The sequence below is a fragment of the Falco cherrug genome, chromosome 1, assembly GCF_023634085.1.
Source record: "Falco cherrug isolate bFalChe1 chromosome 1, bFalChe1.pri, whole genome shotgun sequence".
Classification (NCBI taxonomy): domain Eukaryota; kingdom Metazoa; phylum Chordata; class Aves; order Falconiformes; family Falconidae; genus Falco; species Falco cherrug.
In genome coordinates this window covers 113,904,408-113,921,623 of record NC_073697.1, presented here as the reverse complement: position 1 = coordinate 113,921,623, position 17,216 = coordinate 113,904,408, and the positions used below count along the sequence as shown (strand labels likewise).

At 38.7% G+C, this 17,216-nt stretch overlaps 1 protein-coding gene across 2 annotated transcripts in view; it reads right to left on the bottom strand.

Moving 5' to 3' along the window:
- The window catches only part of PITPNM3 (PITPNM family member 3), a 116,542-nt gene that overhangs the window by 14,194 nt on the left and 85,132 nt on the right, over positions 1 to 17,216 (bottom strand). For both annotated transcript variants that reach the window (XM_055721695.1, XM_027806200.2), the window contains exons 8-12: positions 14,905 to 15,086; positions 12,148 to 12,317; positions 7,185 to 7,355; positions 1,610 to 1,804; positions 740 to 888 (exon numbers count right to left, since the gene is read on the bottom strand). In XM_055721695.1, coding sequence (XP_055577670.1) covers positions 740 to 888; positions 1,610 to 1,804; positions 7,185 to 7,355; positions 12,148 to 12,317; positions 14,905 to 15,086 — 867 coding nt within the window. The remainder of the gene's footprint in view (positions 1 to 739; positions 889 to 1,609; positions 1,805 to 7,184; positions 7,356 to 12,147; positions 12,318 to 14,904; positions 15,087 to 17,216) is intronic.

Here is a 17,216-nt window from a genome sequence, read left to right as displayed (position 1 = left end):
ACTGCTTGTGACTGGCTTTTGGGTGAGTCACTTTGGGCTTTTGGACGGACACTTATCCTGCATGTTTTAATTGAACACCACTTACGTTTGTGGGTTTTTTTAACCCCAGATGAGATTTCTCAGCCTCACCACTTTCTCTAGAGGTCAGAGCACTGCATCCCTAAGTCACTGCGAGCTGCTGTCTAATTATTGACACAGTAGGAACAAGAGACCCATCATATGACTCAGAAATAAATTCTGAGGAGACAGTGCACACAATGCCTTGAAATACTCTAGTACAGTTACAAGACAGACTTAATTTTCTTATGAGAGCAGTACTTTCAAACTGCCACTTTATTATCAAATGTATGCTAATAATTTGATATTAGTAGAAATACATAATTAAATAAGGCTGGAGATAGCCTATTCCTTCAGAACCAAGAAGAGATTAATATATAATACAGGGTTATCCTGATCTGGGGCGTGGGAAGGGTGAGTAAGGTATGCACGACAGTGCATTATTCCCAGTCACACAGCCAGCAATAAGAACACCGGCTAGGAGTGCTAACAGTGGGCTCACTGTCCCCTTCACCTCTCCAGTAAATCCACATCTGTCATTCCTACATGCAGCTGTATGTGATGCAGTCACAGTTAGCCATCTAACTGAACTAAAGATTAAAAGATTGATCCTGCTTGGAAGATGCAATTATCAATTACAAGGTTATTCATTGCAGAAAAAAAAAAAAAAGATATCAATGACCTGTCTTAAGATGAAGGCTACAACATCTGTCGATTCCCAGTAGCTGGCATGGAAGAGATGCGGCAGGGCCACAGTTGGAAAGGCTGTCAGCACATCTGGACAATACAAGGCATAATCTATTCGTTTTGTTCCCCACCACTTTGCAGTAACTATAAAAAACCCAAACAAAACAGCATCACATTTCTGTAAGATATCTTCTTAATAAATCTCTTGCTGTCTTTACACTTAAGCTAGTTAACTGAATGAAGTCTTCTGCTTTTTTAATCTTGACATTTAGAGTCTGTTAAAGGTATCTGTCAAACACCAAAATATACTGTTTTCACTGACTGCATCATCACTTAACTGTCTGCAATTTAACCAGTTCTATTGTATCCAATTTTTGGGAAGCAGAAATCACCTCAGTTTGATTCCCATTGCTTACTGGTCCACAGCAAATGTACAGTGAAAGACTAGTACTTTTATGATCCTGTTATAGAGTAAGAATTGCAAATGCTTCCCAAATAGTGAACTAAATATTGATGTACGGTTACAATCCGTAACAGAACAACATAGTGATTTATAGCACTTTTAATTATGGGTATGTTTCTTCATACCTGGAACATGCTTCTAAATCCCTGCTAGCATGAAACGCTTAAGTGGCACCTTAATATAAAACTGTGACTTTACTTTCATTACTTCATCTACTTAATTACAAACAGAAGAGGAAGCTAAATTGTGTTATGTAAAATTGCAGCAACTTAGGCTGTTCTAATTCTCCCCAAATTTCCAAGCAGATAATTCTCCTTTTCAGAATAAACTTTTCCACAGAAAGGATGTGGAGGGAAGGGTTGTTGCTGTATCAGACAGCACACAGCACCAGGCTTCACTCACTGTTGGTGAGGTATGCTGACGGCAAGCTTTCTGTTGACCCTGAGTTTTCACTGTTTGTGCTGGCCAAGCTCAACTTCCTTGGTTTTCCTTGTGGCTGATCAGATGCGTTTGGAGATCCAGGACTCTCCTGAGAGAAAGGTATGTTCAAAGAGCTGTTCTCAAGGAACAGAGCACTGTGGCTGTGGATAGCATCACCTGCAGGTTACAGAAATGAAAATAATTTAAAAAACCCCAATGTGATGAACAATATGGCTTTGAAACTAGTGTGTGTGGTTTTCTGGCTGGTTTTTTTGTTGGTGGTGGTTGAGGGTTGTCTTTGTTTTTTAATATAGAGCTAATGAGCATTTTCCTGAATAGTATGAGATTTAATGACCATGGATGAAACTCCTTCAGAATGAATAGGACAGCATGACTAAATGGAGAAAGCATACCCTACCACCATCAAAATGCATGGCAGCACAAGGAGCTGCCCTGAAACTGAATCAGAGGAACAACTATATTCTAGCACTTTGTGATGGGTATGTAGTTTGGGCAGATGATGTTCAATTGTAGTTTCCATGGGAACATGTGCTTTGAGTTTTCATTAAATAAACTGCAATGTACTGTTCTTTCAAAGGAATCTCGTTGACATCATACGGTAAGGAAAGCTATGTGCGGCTACAGGAAAGATCAATGGAGGTAAAAAGAATAGAAGGATAATTTTATTTTCCCTTGTCTCAGGCAAACTATATATATAGACTGCAAAACAGACAACTGAAAACACAGTGCTGCTTTCTATTACTTACCGCACAAGATGAGGAAGTATTATACGCTCTTTGTAGTGAAAGAAGCAGCACAAAGAAGTAAAAGGTCTGATTCTATGTCATAATAAATACTGAACAGCAAGGCTCCTTCTCACAATAAACCCCAAATCACATGGCCTAAAATATCACAGCAAATCAGTTCACTGAAGAGACTAGCTGAATCCACAGACATAAGCAGTGAGGAACAGGGAACCTGCCAAATTGCGTGCCATTGGGGTCTATCTGACCCAGAATCCTGATTCAAACATCAAACAACAGGAAATACCACAGAAAATGCAATGAATCCCATAAATGAGAGCTGTATCTCCATGAAGTGCTCATGATTGGCAGTGTTCTGACGCATACTTTCCGCTTCCCCTTCCAAAAGATTCAGGGAAATAAAAAGGGTTGTTAAAAATAAATTTTCTACTTCTGAATTGTTGCTCTGCTGAAACAGTCACAGTTGTAAACTGACCCTAATCCAATTCTTCCACCCCCATCATAATTTTGCAAGAGCTTTGGTTTTTCATTCCCACTAAAATGGAGAAGGAAAGAGAAGTAAAAAAAGTAACTGCACAGAACAGAAACATGTTGACATCCAGCATATCTGTTAGCCTTTTCCATATTACTGAACAGCTTAAGACCACCTTGGTAAGGGGTCTGGTGCCTTGAAACCTGCATATTTTGTAATACTGTTATTCTAAGCTAAGTAACCCTTCTTTCTATAAAGAAATCAAATCAATAAAATGGAAGGTATTTTTTGCGGGTTTCCTATTTCCTGAATAATTTTTATTTCAAACAGGTTGAGCAGCCTGCCTTCACCTCTGTAGATCTGGTTGTTGTGGAGGACAGAGAGTAACTGGTTAGAGATTAATAAAATACATGTAATCCTTTTTTTTTTTTTTTCTATAAGCCCTGTGCTCAACTTTTGACTAGGACAGTCTACTTGCATAATCCTTCCATTTGAATAACTGAAACTGATTACTTCCCACCCACTCAAAACAAGCTTTCTCACGGCTCTGAGTGCCACTAAAGGTTCTTGTCATTCATCCTACTAACAGAAATTTACTATCATGTAAAATATTATTAATGTTTTTATAAGAAATAAAATAAAGGCAGATCATGTTACAGAGTCTCATCTAGGATAATTATGACAGTTACAGCCAATACAGAGGCAAAGCAACTTCCTCTAGGCCACACAGTAACCATCCCCAGAGAAAATTAACAGTAATTTATTTTATGCATATACAATTGGAGAAGTACTGTGCTTTTAGACCCTAACTTCTGTCTATCCACAATGAAGCAGACTCGTTGAAACAGCCATAGTCTAGACTGGCACTCCTGCACATTCCTTATAAATGAAACTTAGCAAGAGAAAATTTTTGAAATTATTTCAATTCTGCTGCAAAGTAAAAATGTGAGGTCGAAAGGTCGAAACTCAAACACTAAAGAAGATTATGTTTATCTACATTCTGCTATGTCAAATGTCTAAAAAGTAGGACAGGTTGAATCCAGGTGTTTTGAATTAATACATAACAAGCATATTTTTAACCCCCAAGTAGATATAATGTATCATGTCATAAGCAGCAGAGCAAAAAAAGGAATTCAATCCCCCGCGTTAGTAAGCATCAAAAGACATGACTGGTGGTAGACCAAAGACCTGTCACAAAGCTAAGGCTCACTTACAATAGCTACAAAACCACTTTGATTATGAAATGGCAGCTAGGCAGCAGCTGAGAAAGCTGCTGTTCAATGAAAGGTCAAAGACAGCACAGCTTTCTCTGGGCTGTAACATCACGTGAACTTTGTACCTCACCCTTAGAGTGAAAAAACCCCCATCAATTAATAAGTTGCACTTTTGTCTGAACCACTACCTACTGCTATGTCTTCTGTCAGCAATCACCATAGATGAAAGAGTTATGAAGATAAATGTTTTCTCCACCTGCTCTGTATGTCTGGTAGTGCTTTCAATACAATTTCTTTTACTTTCACTTGTCTGTATGTCACAGCAACACAAGATAAATATTCCCTTAAAAGGTGACTTCTGAAAAAGTGCAATGCCTTCCATCTACCCAGTGCATAGGCTGAAGATACCTCATATATTAAGCTTAATCTCTGCTCATTTTTCTTTCTCTTTGCATATAACGTCTTGAGTGTTCTATACATTCAGAAAACTGAATTTAAATAATGCCTCAAATCATTTTATCTTATTAAGCTATCTTATCAACAAGCCTAATAATATCGTCACTTTCACATTAGGAATTGTATCATTCCTGTATCAAGAAGATACAGTTGCAACTGACCAAGTAACTGACAGGAAGAGGAATAATTCTCTGGGCTAGTCAAGTCTCTGTGATTGCCAAAATCAAGCCTGGTAAGAGTCAGCTTTCACCATTGCTAGACTCTTAATGGTCCAACACACACACAAACAATACCACATTACTACAAACTGAATGAGCCTGGGGGCAGACCTAATGGTAAGTATTGATGCCTGCTGGATGCAAAAGGCAATTGTCTAGATAAATATGTGTCCTGCTCTCTAAGTCCTGCCATTTAAGTCTTAGATGTTTTCTGAATCTCAATGAAAAAAGTAAATTTGATAAACTAAAACCTTCAAGATAAACCCTATGCACAGAGCAGCTGGCTACAAGAGCTTCATTTGCTTGGCAAGAACTGAAAGACAGCTATAGAAATCTGCTCCCTGCCCCAGTTTTCATCACGTTCTCCAGGCTGTGTTATTGCTGAACCGTTTCTATGAATCATACGGTGGAATTTCTAGTAGTACATTTTTTTCATGCAGCTTCCAAATCAGAATTTTTTTCCACAGAGACACCTATCAGGAAAGTCAGACAACAGAATTACTTCTTACTTTAATCATCAGCTCTTATGAGAAAAGAAACAGGGACCGAGATCGTTCAATGACATGCAAGATTATCAGAAAAGGCTGGTTTGGGCAGTGTATAATAATTAAGAGTTTGGTGTAACTAGGTCTCATCTTAACTGATTAGTAAACTACCATTCCAGTTGACACCATGAAGGCTCTCATTTTAAGAAATACTTTCACAGCCCAGATATCAAAGAAAGGGGGGAAAAAAATGATTGTCACTAGAATGAATTCTTTGTGAATGAAAAACCTTAAATTCCAAGAGAACCTCAAAGCACTTCCACTTATTTGGGAGGATTTCACATTCATTGAAATATAACGCAGCTTAGGTCTAAAGCATGGCAATGATTTGACTCCGTGCAGACATTTAAATACAAAACCATATCATGGAACATTTGCTGATCATTAGCACTCAGAAATTTTTCTTTTATAAAACATCCAACAGACAGGGTTTTCCAAATTCACATGTTCTGTAGGGGAATCTTCTAACCCAGTACCTTAGAGGAACTCAAAAAACCACCAGTTATTCCCAAATCACTTATAAAGCCTCTGCTTCAAGAATAACTGAAGGGTTTACTTAAACCCAGCAAAGCTGGTAAAACGTACCAGCACAAGGTTTTCAATTCAAAAAGTAACCTAAGGGAACTATTCTTCCTATGACAGTTATTTAAAGGAGGGTTCAAGTTTGCAAGATACCCTTAGATGTGTCTCAGTGACAGAATGTGTGTCTAATTAACCAGCAAGATTTCCAAGTGGACAGTCAGCCCTTATAACAACTCCAAGTCAGAACACAAAGAAGGGAATGCACTTCCATTGAAAGAAAACTCAGACATGGAGGTGAGGAGAGAGCACATACTGTCTAGTTTGGATTGTCCCCCACCTTAGCTATTCCTTAAGTCAGTTCCTGAGAGACAACCAGATCTTTACATGTTTCAATGGAGCCAACACCTAGAAACCAACCTTCTGCAACTCAAGATCCACTGTTGCTTTTCAAACACTGATTTAACCAAACTGATCTGCATCTAATGTACACCATATTTGAGCAGATAAAACAAAGGAGTTCTGTGTATCCTACTGCACAGAACAGGTTCCTGATGATACAGTTCTAGCTCCAACAAACAGAAAACACTGCCATTTTACTGTATTAGCTTCCAACCTGAAACTCTGAATCCTGAAAAGCCTTTTGAAATGTCATACTGAGGACTGAATTCATGTCTGAATCTAGCAAAAATAAATCTAATGTGCACGCAAATACAGACACACACTAATTGATTTCTTTTTTGCATAATATGACAAGCCAAGATACTTCTTACCTGTATGATTTTATCTCATTTTCTATAAATCAAACCGGCACAATTCCTTCTACTAGCACCTTGCTCATCCATGTCTTCCTCATTCCTCTCCATAACAGTCTATTTCTGTTCTTTTCTGGATTCAAACATTTATTACTCAAGAGAACTATTGTTTAGCAGCCTACCTAGGAAAAGAGCTATCAAAAACCAATTTGCCCAATGCTCTGACTTGTCTTAGTAGATATCCTCAATAAACCAACCATAAGTGACAAAGAGAAACAGTATCTGGAGATCTAGGCAAAAGGTCAACTAACTGTAAAAATAAATTGTTTAAAATGACAGTCAAAGACATGGTAGTATGCAAGTGACACTTCAACTGAAGCAGCGGTATCACCTTCCAACCCCTCTTTAACACAAGTAGTATCACACAAAGCTCGTATGTTAAGAATGATTTTTTCTTGGTAATCTTCCTTGGTTCCACACTTGCTAAATATGTCTGTGCCATTCTGTCCCTGGTGTTTATGGCACACTGGTATTTCAAATCCTCTTGAGCTGTGTAAAGAGAGAATGCTTAAGAGAACAACAGGTAAGGAGACCTATAAAAACAGGCACTGTACCTAACTGGTGAGATCTTCCATCCCCCAGTGGGTATCTCTGGTACCGTGGGACGCTGAATGGAGGAAGGAGATGGAATCTTTTCTCCAGCAATGGCTCAAGTCTGCAGGCAGAGGGATCAGCAGAGTGAAAGAAACTGTACACTTGGCTGCAGGCTGGACGGACCTGGCATACTTGGATGAGAATGAGACAGAGGAAGAGAATTCAGTATTACTCCTTTACAATTGTCAAGAAGTCTATACAGAAACATGGTTAACATGGTCTTCTGCAAACTCCAGACTAGTATATATCTGGCCATAAGAAGTTTAACTGGTTTGCTATTTTGTATGGAAAGAACACTACACTGCAGAGAAATCACAATCTGAGATGCAGGCATGTAGCAGACATGAAGACCAGCCAGAGAAACACAGAAGGAAGGAAAAAGAAGCTTCAAAATCTTGTAAATACATTATTGAGCATTACAGCTATGATGCTCAGCACTTCAAGTATTTACCAGCAAAATGGTTTGATGGGCCTCTTACATACAGAGAACTTAAATCTAGGTGACAGCAGGAGCAGGTAGGTGTCAGGAAGCACTACAATTTCTGAAGTCACCCTTATGGAAGCTAACGCATAGAAATGAGGTTGCTCGCACTATAACAGTAAAGCCATGCTTATGATTATTGCTGAAGGTGTGCAGCTCCTGGGGATTTGGAGTTGCAACTGTAAATGCAAATCTGAAAATCACGTACTCAGCTAATAAGGCATTCTTTTGACTGTTTAGTCATACATAGCACCGAAGCATAACTTATACCCAGATGGGTGATCACATGAGACTGTCAAGGTCTGTAAAATAGTCGGTGTAGTCACTTTTCACCACACCGCACTTCAATCACACTGAGTCTTGCCTGTGCAAGCAAATAAATTCATTATAGGCTCATTAAACTTAGAATGGTTTGTATAGTACTGCCTTACATGTTACAACAGTCAGTTTATTAACTACAAGAGAAAAGGAATGACAAAAGTATTTAAACAATATGTTTGGGAATATTACATCTGCTCTCCATGAACTCCATGTAAGCAAGACACGGTTTCAAACCTGCTGCACTATACAATAAACGCTAAATGTTTTTTTGATAGAATTACTTTCATTGTGGTGGTAACAAAAACCTAGTAATATGTCTGATGTTCTTCCTTAGAAGACATGTTTGGCACAGCACTGTTCCCATGCACAAGCCAAACATATGCTTAATTGGAAACCATGAAGAAAGATGTTAGAGTTTTAATATAAGGTGTCATGGAATATTAGATCTAATGAAGTCTCTAAGTGACATCTCTCCACCCATCATGGAATAAAAAAAACCCCAAAACCCAGAAAAATTAAACCCACACTACTTACTTTCTCATTTTCAAAAGCAACAGTCATGGTATTTGTACATAAGCAAAACTAAAATGAGCAAACTTGATGCTGTACATCTTCCTCTGCTGCAGTCACAGTCACCAAGAGCTACATCAGAAACACTATATTCTTATAGGTTTTCTCAAGTGCTCTCCATGTTGCTGGAAGGACTTTAAAAATTCTCGTTCTGGTACTTGCTGCTACTAACGGTATACAGGGATAAATCTTCACAAAGACTATGTTGATGTTTCTGAGTTCTAAGCTTAATAGCTTAGGAAAAGATTGATACTGAGTTGCAGTATCAGCATTGCCATGAGCAGGTTACCGCAATGCTTGGTTTTGTTCTGTTTTGTTCTACAGAAGCTACAGCACATGCACAGCATTTTTTTTCTCAGGCTAGTAAGACAATTAACCTTCTACTGATCATAGAAAAAAACCTTCTCAAGATATCCTGAGATAGCTGAAAATACCATTCTCTAGCAGAGCCCAAGTACTTGGGCATCTTAAATCTTAACTATGATAATGAATCACAATCACATCCATGAGGGCCACACACTTTGTGTTGAACAGTCTAGAAGACTTCATGTCACGAAGATGTCAATACTCACAGCCTCTCAAGAAATTCTCTGGGACATATCTTCCAATAAGAATATACCTATATACAATCCAGTTCTGTCAAACCATGAACTTTTTTCTTCTTTGGACATGCAGTGTGCACTGTATTTTCCATTTACTGACTCACTCCGAGGATAAAGCAACATCTCTTTAATTCTGCAGGATTTTTGTCACACAAAGCAAACAATATGGGTATCTGGGGGCATTAATTGAAGCTTTGTGCGTTATATGTTGTGCCCTTCCCAGCTCTCTTTTTCAAACATTTTAAGATTGTTATCAGTGGCAATTACTAGGTTTCCAGCTGCAAGATAACCAAAACCTATTTGTAATGTCTGTTGTACGTTGATTTTTCTAGAAAGGATGGCTCTGTGCATCAACAAGCACATCTGGTAGCAGATGAAAAGAAAGTGGGAGATAATAAGACTGCTTGTAGAGGACACCACAGCATCCTTTCCCTTGCCCACTATCAAATAAATAGGAACTTCATGCCACCTTTGTTCCTTTTCCACCATTAAGCCAGTCATATGCAAACACTATTGCCTGTGAAGTTCTCCAGGAACCAGTATCAAGTACTCTTTTTTTTTTTTTTTTAAATTATTCTCCAAGTAGGGCACAAAATGTGCCCATCTATTTACTGTGCTATGAAAACTAAGTAAATTCTCTCATGTATTCCAGTTAATTGCATCACATGAGAAGCAGAGGAGAAACACCAGCAAGACCTCAAAGATCCAAGACTACTTTTGATGGCTTTCTTCAAGCTGCATTTTTTCAGTATTTGCCAGAAAAAAAGGAAACAGGTCACCTGTGTGAGAGCATTTAAGCACAGCAGAGATTAATTCTTTGCAAGGAAAGTATAATTCTCTTGCAGAGCTCAAGTATTGTGAAATACATTCTGTGAGGTACAGCACTGCCCTGCATTATAATTAAAATCATATTCTGGCAAGCCTAAAACTTTGACATATGTGTTTCGGGGTCTAGTGCTTATGAAGTAAAGCAGTAAACTGGGTATTCTCTTACTAAACTAGAGCTTCCTTCCCTAATGGGTAGTATATTGGTTTACTCTTTCTTTCTTGTCCTGCTTACTGTCAGAGTCAAACATAATGGAAGTGCCTAACGTAATTAAATCAGTTGCCTAATTTCACCTTCTAATACTTCTTGTACAGGAACTTTTCCTATATATGTCTGCCTTCTGTACATGCACAAGAGGCAGATGAGAGACAAAGAAAGCCAAAATACAGTAAGTTATTTTGTTTTTAAAATTGCCACCTAAGACAAATCCCAGTAGCCTCATTTTTACCTTCTTCATGCTTTGCCTGCATTTCAGTGAGGGAAAGGTATGATCAACTTGCAGAGCTTCCCCTGACCCAGTGAACCTACTTCACAATATAAGGTTTCATGAAGGCAACTCTCACCTATGTGAATCCAACATTACTTCTAAAGGGCATGTTTATATGGCCAACAATGACATTTAAATGTAATTGTCACACTTTTGAACACACAAGTGCTTTCACATGCAGCACAGCATCCAAGGGAAGGCTTTCAGACTGCAGAGAATTACACACAAACCGTATCACTTCAGAGCAATCCCTCTTGTAAAAAGCCACAATTCCATTACATTTTCACAGTTTTCAATACATGTGTACATTCCCTTGAAGTGAAATGTGATTTAATCTGTGCTCATCAAGACTGACTGATTGGAGGGGCTTTACCACACAGTCAACTGCTGACAGCCACCACTGACTATAGAAAAGATGTGTCAATGTCTGCCACTGCACTGCCAGTATTTTCTACTTACTGTGCAGTAACTGGCATCTGCTAATCAGCATTTTTCCTCAAAGACTCTAAAAACATGCCTAATGAAACAGATGCATGCTCTATTTCATATGTGATTCCAGATTAAATGTGTCCATTCTAATTCATTAAATGGAAACCATGACGTCTTGCAAAAATATCAATTCTAGCTCAAAGAATTGAATCCATGTGCACAAATTAACACCAACAGATTTTTCTACATGAAGTCCTACAAAAAAAATCCCTCAACTCCCTGCCCCAAACCCCACAGCAAAACCCCCACCCATCTTCAGAGGGAAGTGTTGCTAATCTTGTGCAGAAACCCCGAAGACAGAAAAAATCCTATCAGATTTCTAATGGTCTGAAAGACATGGGTTTGGTAATTTTTGTAATTATGGCAGGTAAAATAACTTTCAGTTTATATTACATTCCAGTTTATTCCCACAATCAACTGTGACTTTGAAAGCTCAGTCAAATGAAATTACCCAAAAGTCTATAAATTGAGAAGAAAAAAACCGGGAGTCCTGAATTGCTGTCTCTTCTCACTATTGCAAATCATTTTTCTCCTGCACCTCATAAATGACCACACCATTTCCTGTGAAGATACTGTGCTATCCAAACCTTATACAATGCAGAGAGTCAAAACACAAAATAAATTTTGAAAAGTAAGGTAAGCTCTTACTACTTTAACTGAAAAACTGGAAAAAAACAGATGCATTTAGAAATAAAACAAAAAAATCCTGTACGTGTCTGATCACCAGGCTCTATTACCAGAGAGGATAAAATGGCTTACAACCAAACACACCTGGGGGCCACCTTTACCCACGAAGCCAGATGTGAACAAGATGCAATGCCAAACCAAGCGCAGATGTTATTTTTGGTATCTTTTTCAAGGACTGATCCTTGGTGATCCGTGTAAGCTTCATGTTGTATGACATGGAATATATGATTAACAGGAGACTGAAAGACACACTATTGTAAATGTGTGAGCAGTGATACCCCCAGAACAACCCTCATCAACCTCACTACCTACCTACACTAGCCCTCCCCTCTTTTAGAGGAAGAAACTTACCTCACTCCCGGTCTTTCAGTAGGCTCCTTTATTTACCTCCTTTTATAAGATTTTCTTTGTTTACAAAGGTCATTAAACAGCCTGTATTCAACCCCCAGAGAAAGCTTACCATCCAGGCCAGGCAGAACAGTACTCCTCATGGCCAGCACCAAACCAAGTGGCGATCCAAAGAGGAAGAAATCAGACACCTCAAATTCAAATCGGCCCAGGTTTACTTCTGAGAGACTGGAATTCACAGGAGGAAAGTCTGCACCTTCTTTCAACACACTTGAGTGGATGCTGAGCAAAGAAAATGCATTGATACAACAATAATGAAGAGGGCATTCAGAGAAAAAATCCATTCCCCAAACAAGCTGCTTAGAAAGCTCTAGCATCTGTATCTAGATCCATGCAATAGGGCTTGAACTGAAGACAGATGCTGCAAATATAGCAGCCACTTATCATGATTTCCAGTGTGGCTATTCAGTATTTTTACTGCCTTCAACATGCAAGGGTTTTCTAAGATTATTCTACAGAATACTTACTGCTAAGTTACATAAGGACTCTGCAGACTGAAGTTTACCTCCTCTCCCTTTTTGCAGTACAGATGTATGTAAGTTTATTCTGAAACTTCTGCTACAAATTCTAACCTACTCAAGTTGTACAAGGACAAGGGTATTAAAAGGTTATAGTCAGAAAGTATGTTCCATGGGTACATAAAAAGCATTGTCCTAATCTATTTCCTGAGCTATGAACTAGAATTTCCTTATTTTCCAATTATTTATTACAGATTAAAATTACTGCTGCTTACAGACAACTTTAAGTGATTTAAATACTTTCACTTTGCATGCCATACATGCGTGAGGTAAATACAGGTCACCTGTCCCTCACTGACAAGAGAAAAGACTCGCCCCTCCTTTAGTTCTCCTGGAGATGCAATAACTACATTGAAAAGCAGAAAAGTAGCATATACACCTGCTGTCCAGTCAAGCGACAGAGCAGAACACGCCTTCACAGCGTGCAGAGCCTGACAGAGATGCTGACCATGCTGACTTCAACCAGAGCGGTAACTGAAGCCCCCATGAGTTATCTGCACACTACACTCTGCATCAGTGGTCAAGCATGGATCAGAACCCAGAAATCCTGAAGACTGGTCCCAAATCAGGCCAAGAGACCAGGCCCCTCTTTCAATCGGTGAACCTACTGACATTCTTGATTTATAACCTGATGTTCTTAACTGAAACTCTGGGGACCAGGCTTAGGGCCCCTTTAGGGAAGAAATGACGAAAGCCAAGCATTAAATCCATCATTGGCACAGCAGTTCAGTGATACCTCTCCATGGACAAAAAGCACAAGCAGACACACTGAAACACAACCACAGCATGTAGGACGAAGACACTTCTGTGTGAAAGAGCGATCTTTGTAACCTCATTACTCACACTGACACACCAGCTCTAAAATGCAGTAAAAGGAGCTCATGAGGAAAAGTCTTAGTGATCTTATGCAAGTCTCAGACAGGAATCCAAAAGCTTGGAATCTCTCTCTATGTACAGGGTGGGTCAGAGGATGACATGGTTTGGTCTGATTTGTTTTTCCCCTTACCTTACCAAGGAATTTTTTCTGCTATCTTCAGCCTGTGTTTGTCCAACTACTCCTCAATAACTTAGCAACAGTGTGAAGTCTGACAAGTCCAAAATGTGAATGAAAGGTAACACTTTTCTATCTGCTTGATTAAGTAGAGCTGAATGTAAAGCTTTCAGTTTAAAGTCAGATACACCAGAAATGAAAAAATGCTTGGAAAAAACATCATTATCTTTATCTTTTTAATTATCCCCCAAGTCTGAAGTGCTTTATACAAGCCAACACTGTGCTTTAAACATAGCACAGTATTCCTTCCATACAAGGACCTAAAAGTGACTGACAAAAATAAGTCTTAATGCTTTCAGTCACAGACAAGCCAAAAACCCAACCATTCTGCCTCAGAGGAAACATATCAATATCCAGAAAACCCAATGGTTTGAAAATAAAAGCAGAACAGTCAACAAAACCAAAGCAAAATACATTCAATCAAAGCAAGAAAACACAATTACCTTTAACTGCTACTAACAAAACTGCCAGACTTGAAGTACAGTAGTAAGTCTGCAGTATACTCAACTGTAGCAGAACTGAAACTTCAACACACAATTAGACTTCTCCCTCTGCATCACTCCCAATAAAATAAAGGAAATAAGATGATGGACAGAAGAAAAAAAGCACAAAGAATTCTGGTAAGTAAAAAACGAAAACCCTTAGAACAGGCAGAAACAATGAGACAAAGGGAATCTTTATGTTCCCATCAAATCTGTGTTTTAAAGGCTTCTTAGGATCCAGGAAAGTCAATTAATTTAACGCTCCTCCCCCAGCCTCCTCATCATTTAAGACAAATGTTTATGCAGGGATTTTTTGTTTGTTTTAAAGATGATCTGAATAGCTCACAGATTAATGGGAGCACCTAAAGCAATTATTTCACTCTTTAAAGAATAACAGAACGGCTGTTAAGTGAAGTCAGAAGAATATTTAAAATGAAAAATGTAACAGAAATTTAGAATTATAAAGCATTCATCTATCTTGATTTGTGGGGGCTGCACTGAAGAAATGGAATGACCTGCATTCAGTTTTGCATATTCAAAACTCTCACAACTGAATAAAGATTAAATAAAAAGCCTCCACGTGAGCACATTCATACTAGACCCATTGTATCTAATTTTCTTTGAGGGGTATAAGGGACTTCAAGCAAACCTCTGGAAACACACCACAAACAATAGAAATTATTCTGTTGCTCTGATGCTGACAGGCTCCATTCAATAGCAAGTTCACTTCTTTTACTCAGTCATCAAACACTAGTTACCTAGACAGGAAAGCATGATGTTGGGTTATAGTATCACAGTCATAGGTGGATGAGTCACTCTGCTTCCGAGGCAGTGGCTGCCTTGGCTTCTCATCCTCCATGATTCCCGAGATGTCAATATTGCTTTTGCTCAGGCGTTTGCTGCCACCCAGACTGGAGTCCTCTGCTAAGAGGGGATTATCCTTCATAGAATGAACAGAGCAAAAGGAAGATTTAGACAGTGACCAAAATATGGCAGAGCTTATATGAAACGGTTGCAATGATACATTCGACCTCGCTTTATCCAAGAAAAGGATAGACCTTCTCTCTGCAGTAGAAGATAAGGAAACAGATGAATTCCCTGTAAGATGTATAGCCTAAAAGCTGGAAAGAGAATCAGAAATATTTGGTGTTTTGTGGGGTGGGTTTTTTTTTTTTGTTTTTCATTTAGTTGTTTTGGATTGTTTTTTTTGGTTGTTTTTTTTTGGGGGGGGGGCGGGGGGAGGGGCAGGGCAGGCAGGGAAGAGTAACACAAAAGCTTTATCCCTCAGGATTTCATCATTCTTAGAGAACTATACATATCATAAGGTAATCAGAAGGGGTCTTACCTGCGTGCACAAAATGCTCATTACAACATTAATGGTCTTGCTCATCATGTTCCATGGATGTGGGACCTGATTTTTTTAAGAATGTGAACTTCTGCGGGATGCAAGAGGAGACCAGTGGTACCATACCTTTAAGGTACCCCTTAAAATAGGAAATAGATTGTTTTATTGTTCATTTCCTCCAGCACTTCTGCAGCTTGCACGAACATCCTTCCTGACATTTCCCTATTATCCCCAGACTTTTATCGCTGCATCCATTTCAGTAGCCAATGCAAATACTGTTTTTCAAAACAAATGCCATCGCACTGAATCCCCCCATTCACACGTGAGATCTGGGTATATGAGGCATGCAAGATCTGGTTCTTTCTAACAACTAACAACTATGTAATCCAATCCTGTGTAAATCTCCTTCTATTCAAATCAACAATATAAGGCAGTGTGTGTGGCAGTGCCTGATGTTCATTTTTACAAAACTTTGAAGATACAAACATCAACAAGACACACTGGGATAACAGATACAGTTAAAAGCCCTTCCAACTGCATAATTACTGGTTTTCGTCCATATTCTACTAGCTCTTACAATGCAGTACTAGAATTCATGGGATGATATGATACAACTACCATTAACATCTTAATAACTTACAGAAGATTAGTTTAGGACCAGCATGTTCACAGTCAATTATTCCTGTGATAGTACAATGAAGAAAACAACATGCGTGTAGGAATCCCTTTCTGCATTTCATAGTAACATAGTAAAATGCACATCGTGCCAATTTTCATATGAAAGTCATGTAAAATTTAGGACCTTGTTTGGCATATACTAATGTATCTACAATGTTAAAACTAAGTCTCACTTCTGTAGCTGTTACTGCCAATGAGTGCAGAGAACTATTTCACGTGGCCAGGCAGGAGGTGGGAGCTCCTGCTGTGTGCTGACAGCTGACTGCCCCCAGTGTTTTGTGTGTTAAAGTCATGTAAAATCAAAATAAACTCTCCATCTAAAATATGTGTTTCTGTTAAGTTCAAGCCAGAACCAACTACAGGCCCTACTTGTCTTTTTTCATATCATCAGTAACTTTTATTTCAGCTGACACGAACCATGTAGCTTGATTTGCCCCACAGTTTCCAACCTTTCACTGAAGCTCTGTTACAACATCAGTCCTTTTTAGCAACTCTATCTATGCTCCAGAACACCAGGGACCTTTCTAAGCCAAAATTCCTATAACCAAAGCGTTCCTGACAAGAGTAACTTTTTACAAGTGAATTCCCAAGAACGTAAGTGAACATTTCTCTACCTGCTCGTGTCTCATGATTATCTTAACTGGTTCAGCAGTCAAAAGGCATTTATTTACCTCTTAGCCTTCATGATGAGTTCCGATCTCTAGCTTGTTCTCAAGCAACAGTGCCATGAAAATGCAATATATTTATGATTTTAAATTATAATTTGAATGCTACAAATAATCTGCAACCCTTGCCTAAAATTCCAATTTGGTGCTTTTAATATGAATAAATTTGTTAAGCGTGCATAAAAATATTCATGGTGGCAGGCAAAATGAAGGTGAATTCACATACACAGAGTGGAAAGGGATTTTTTAGAGATTGAACCAAAGCCCACGAAATGCACAGACAAATCCATTTATTTCAATGGGCTGTAGGTCAAGGTCTTAAACATCATACCATTAGTAACTCCTGAAAACCTTATCAGTGCTGTTAAGGCTCAGGGTTTCA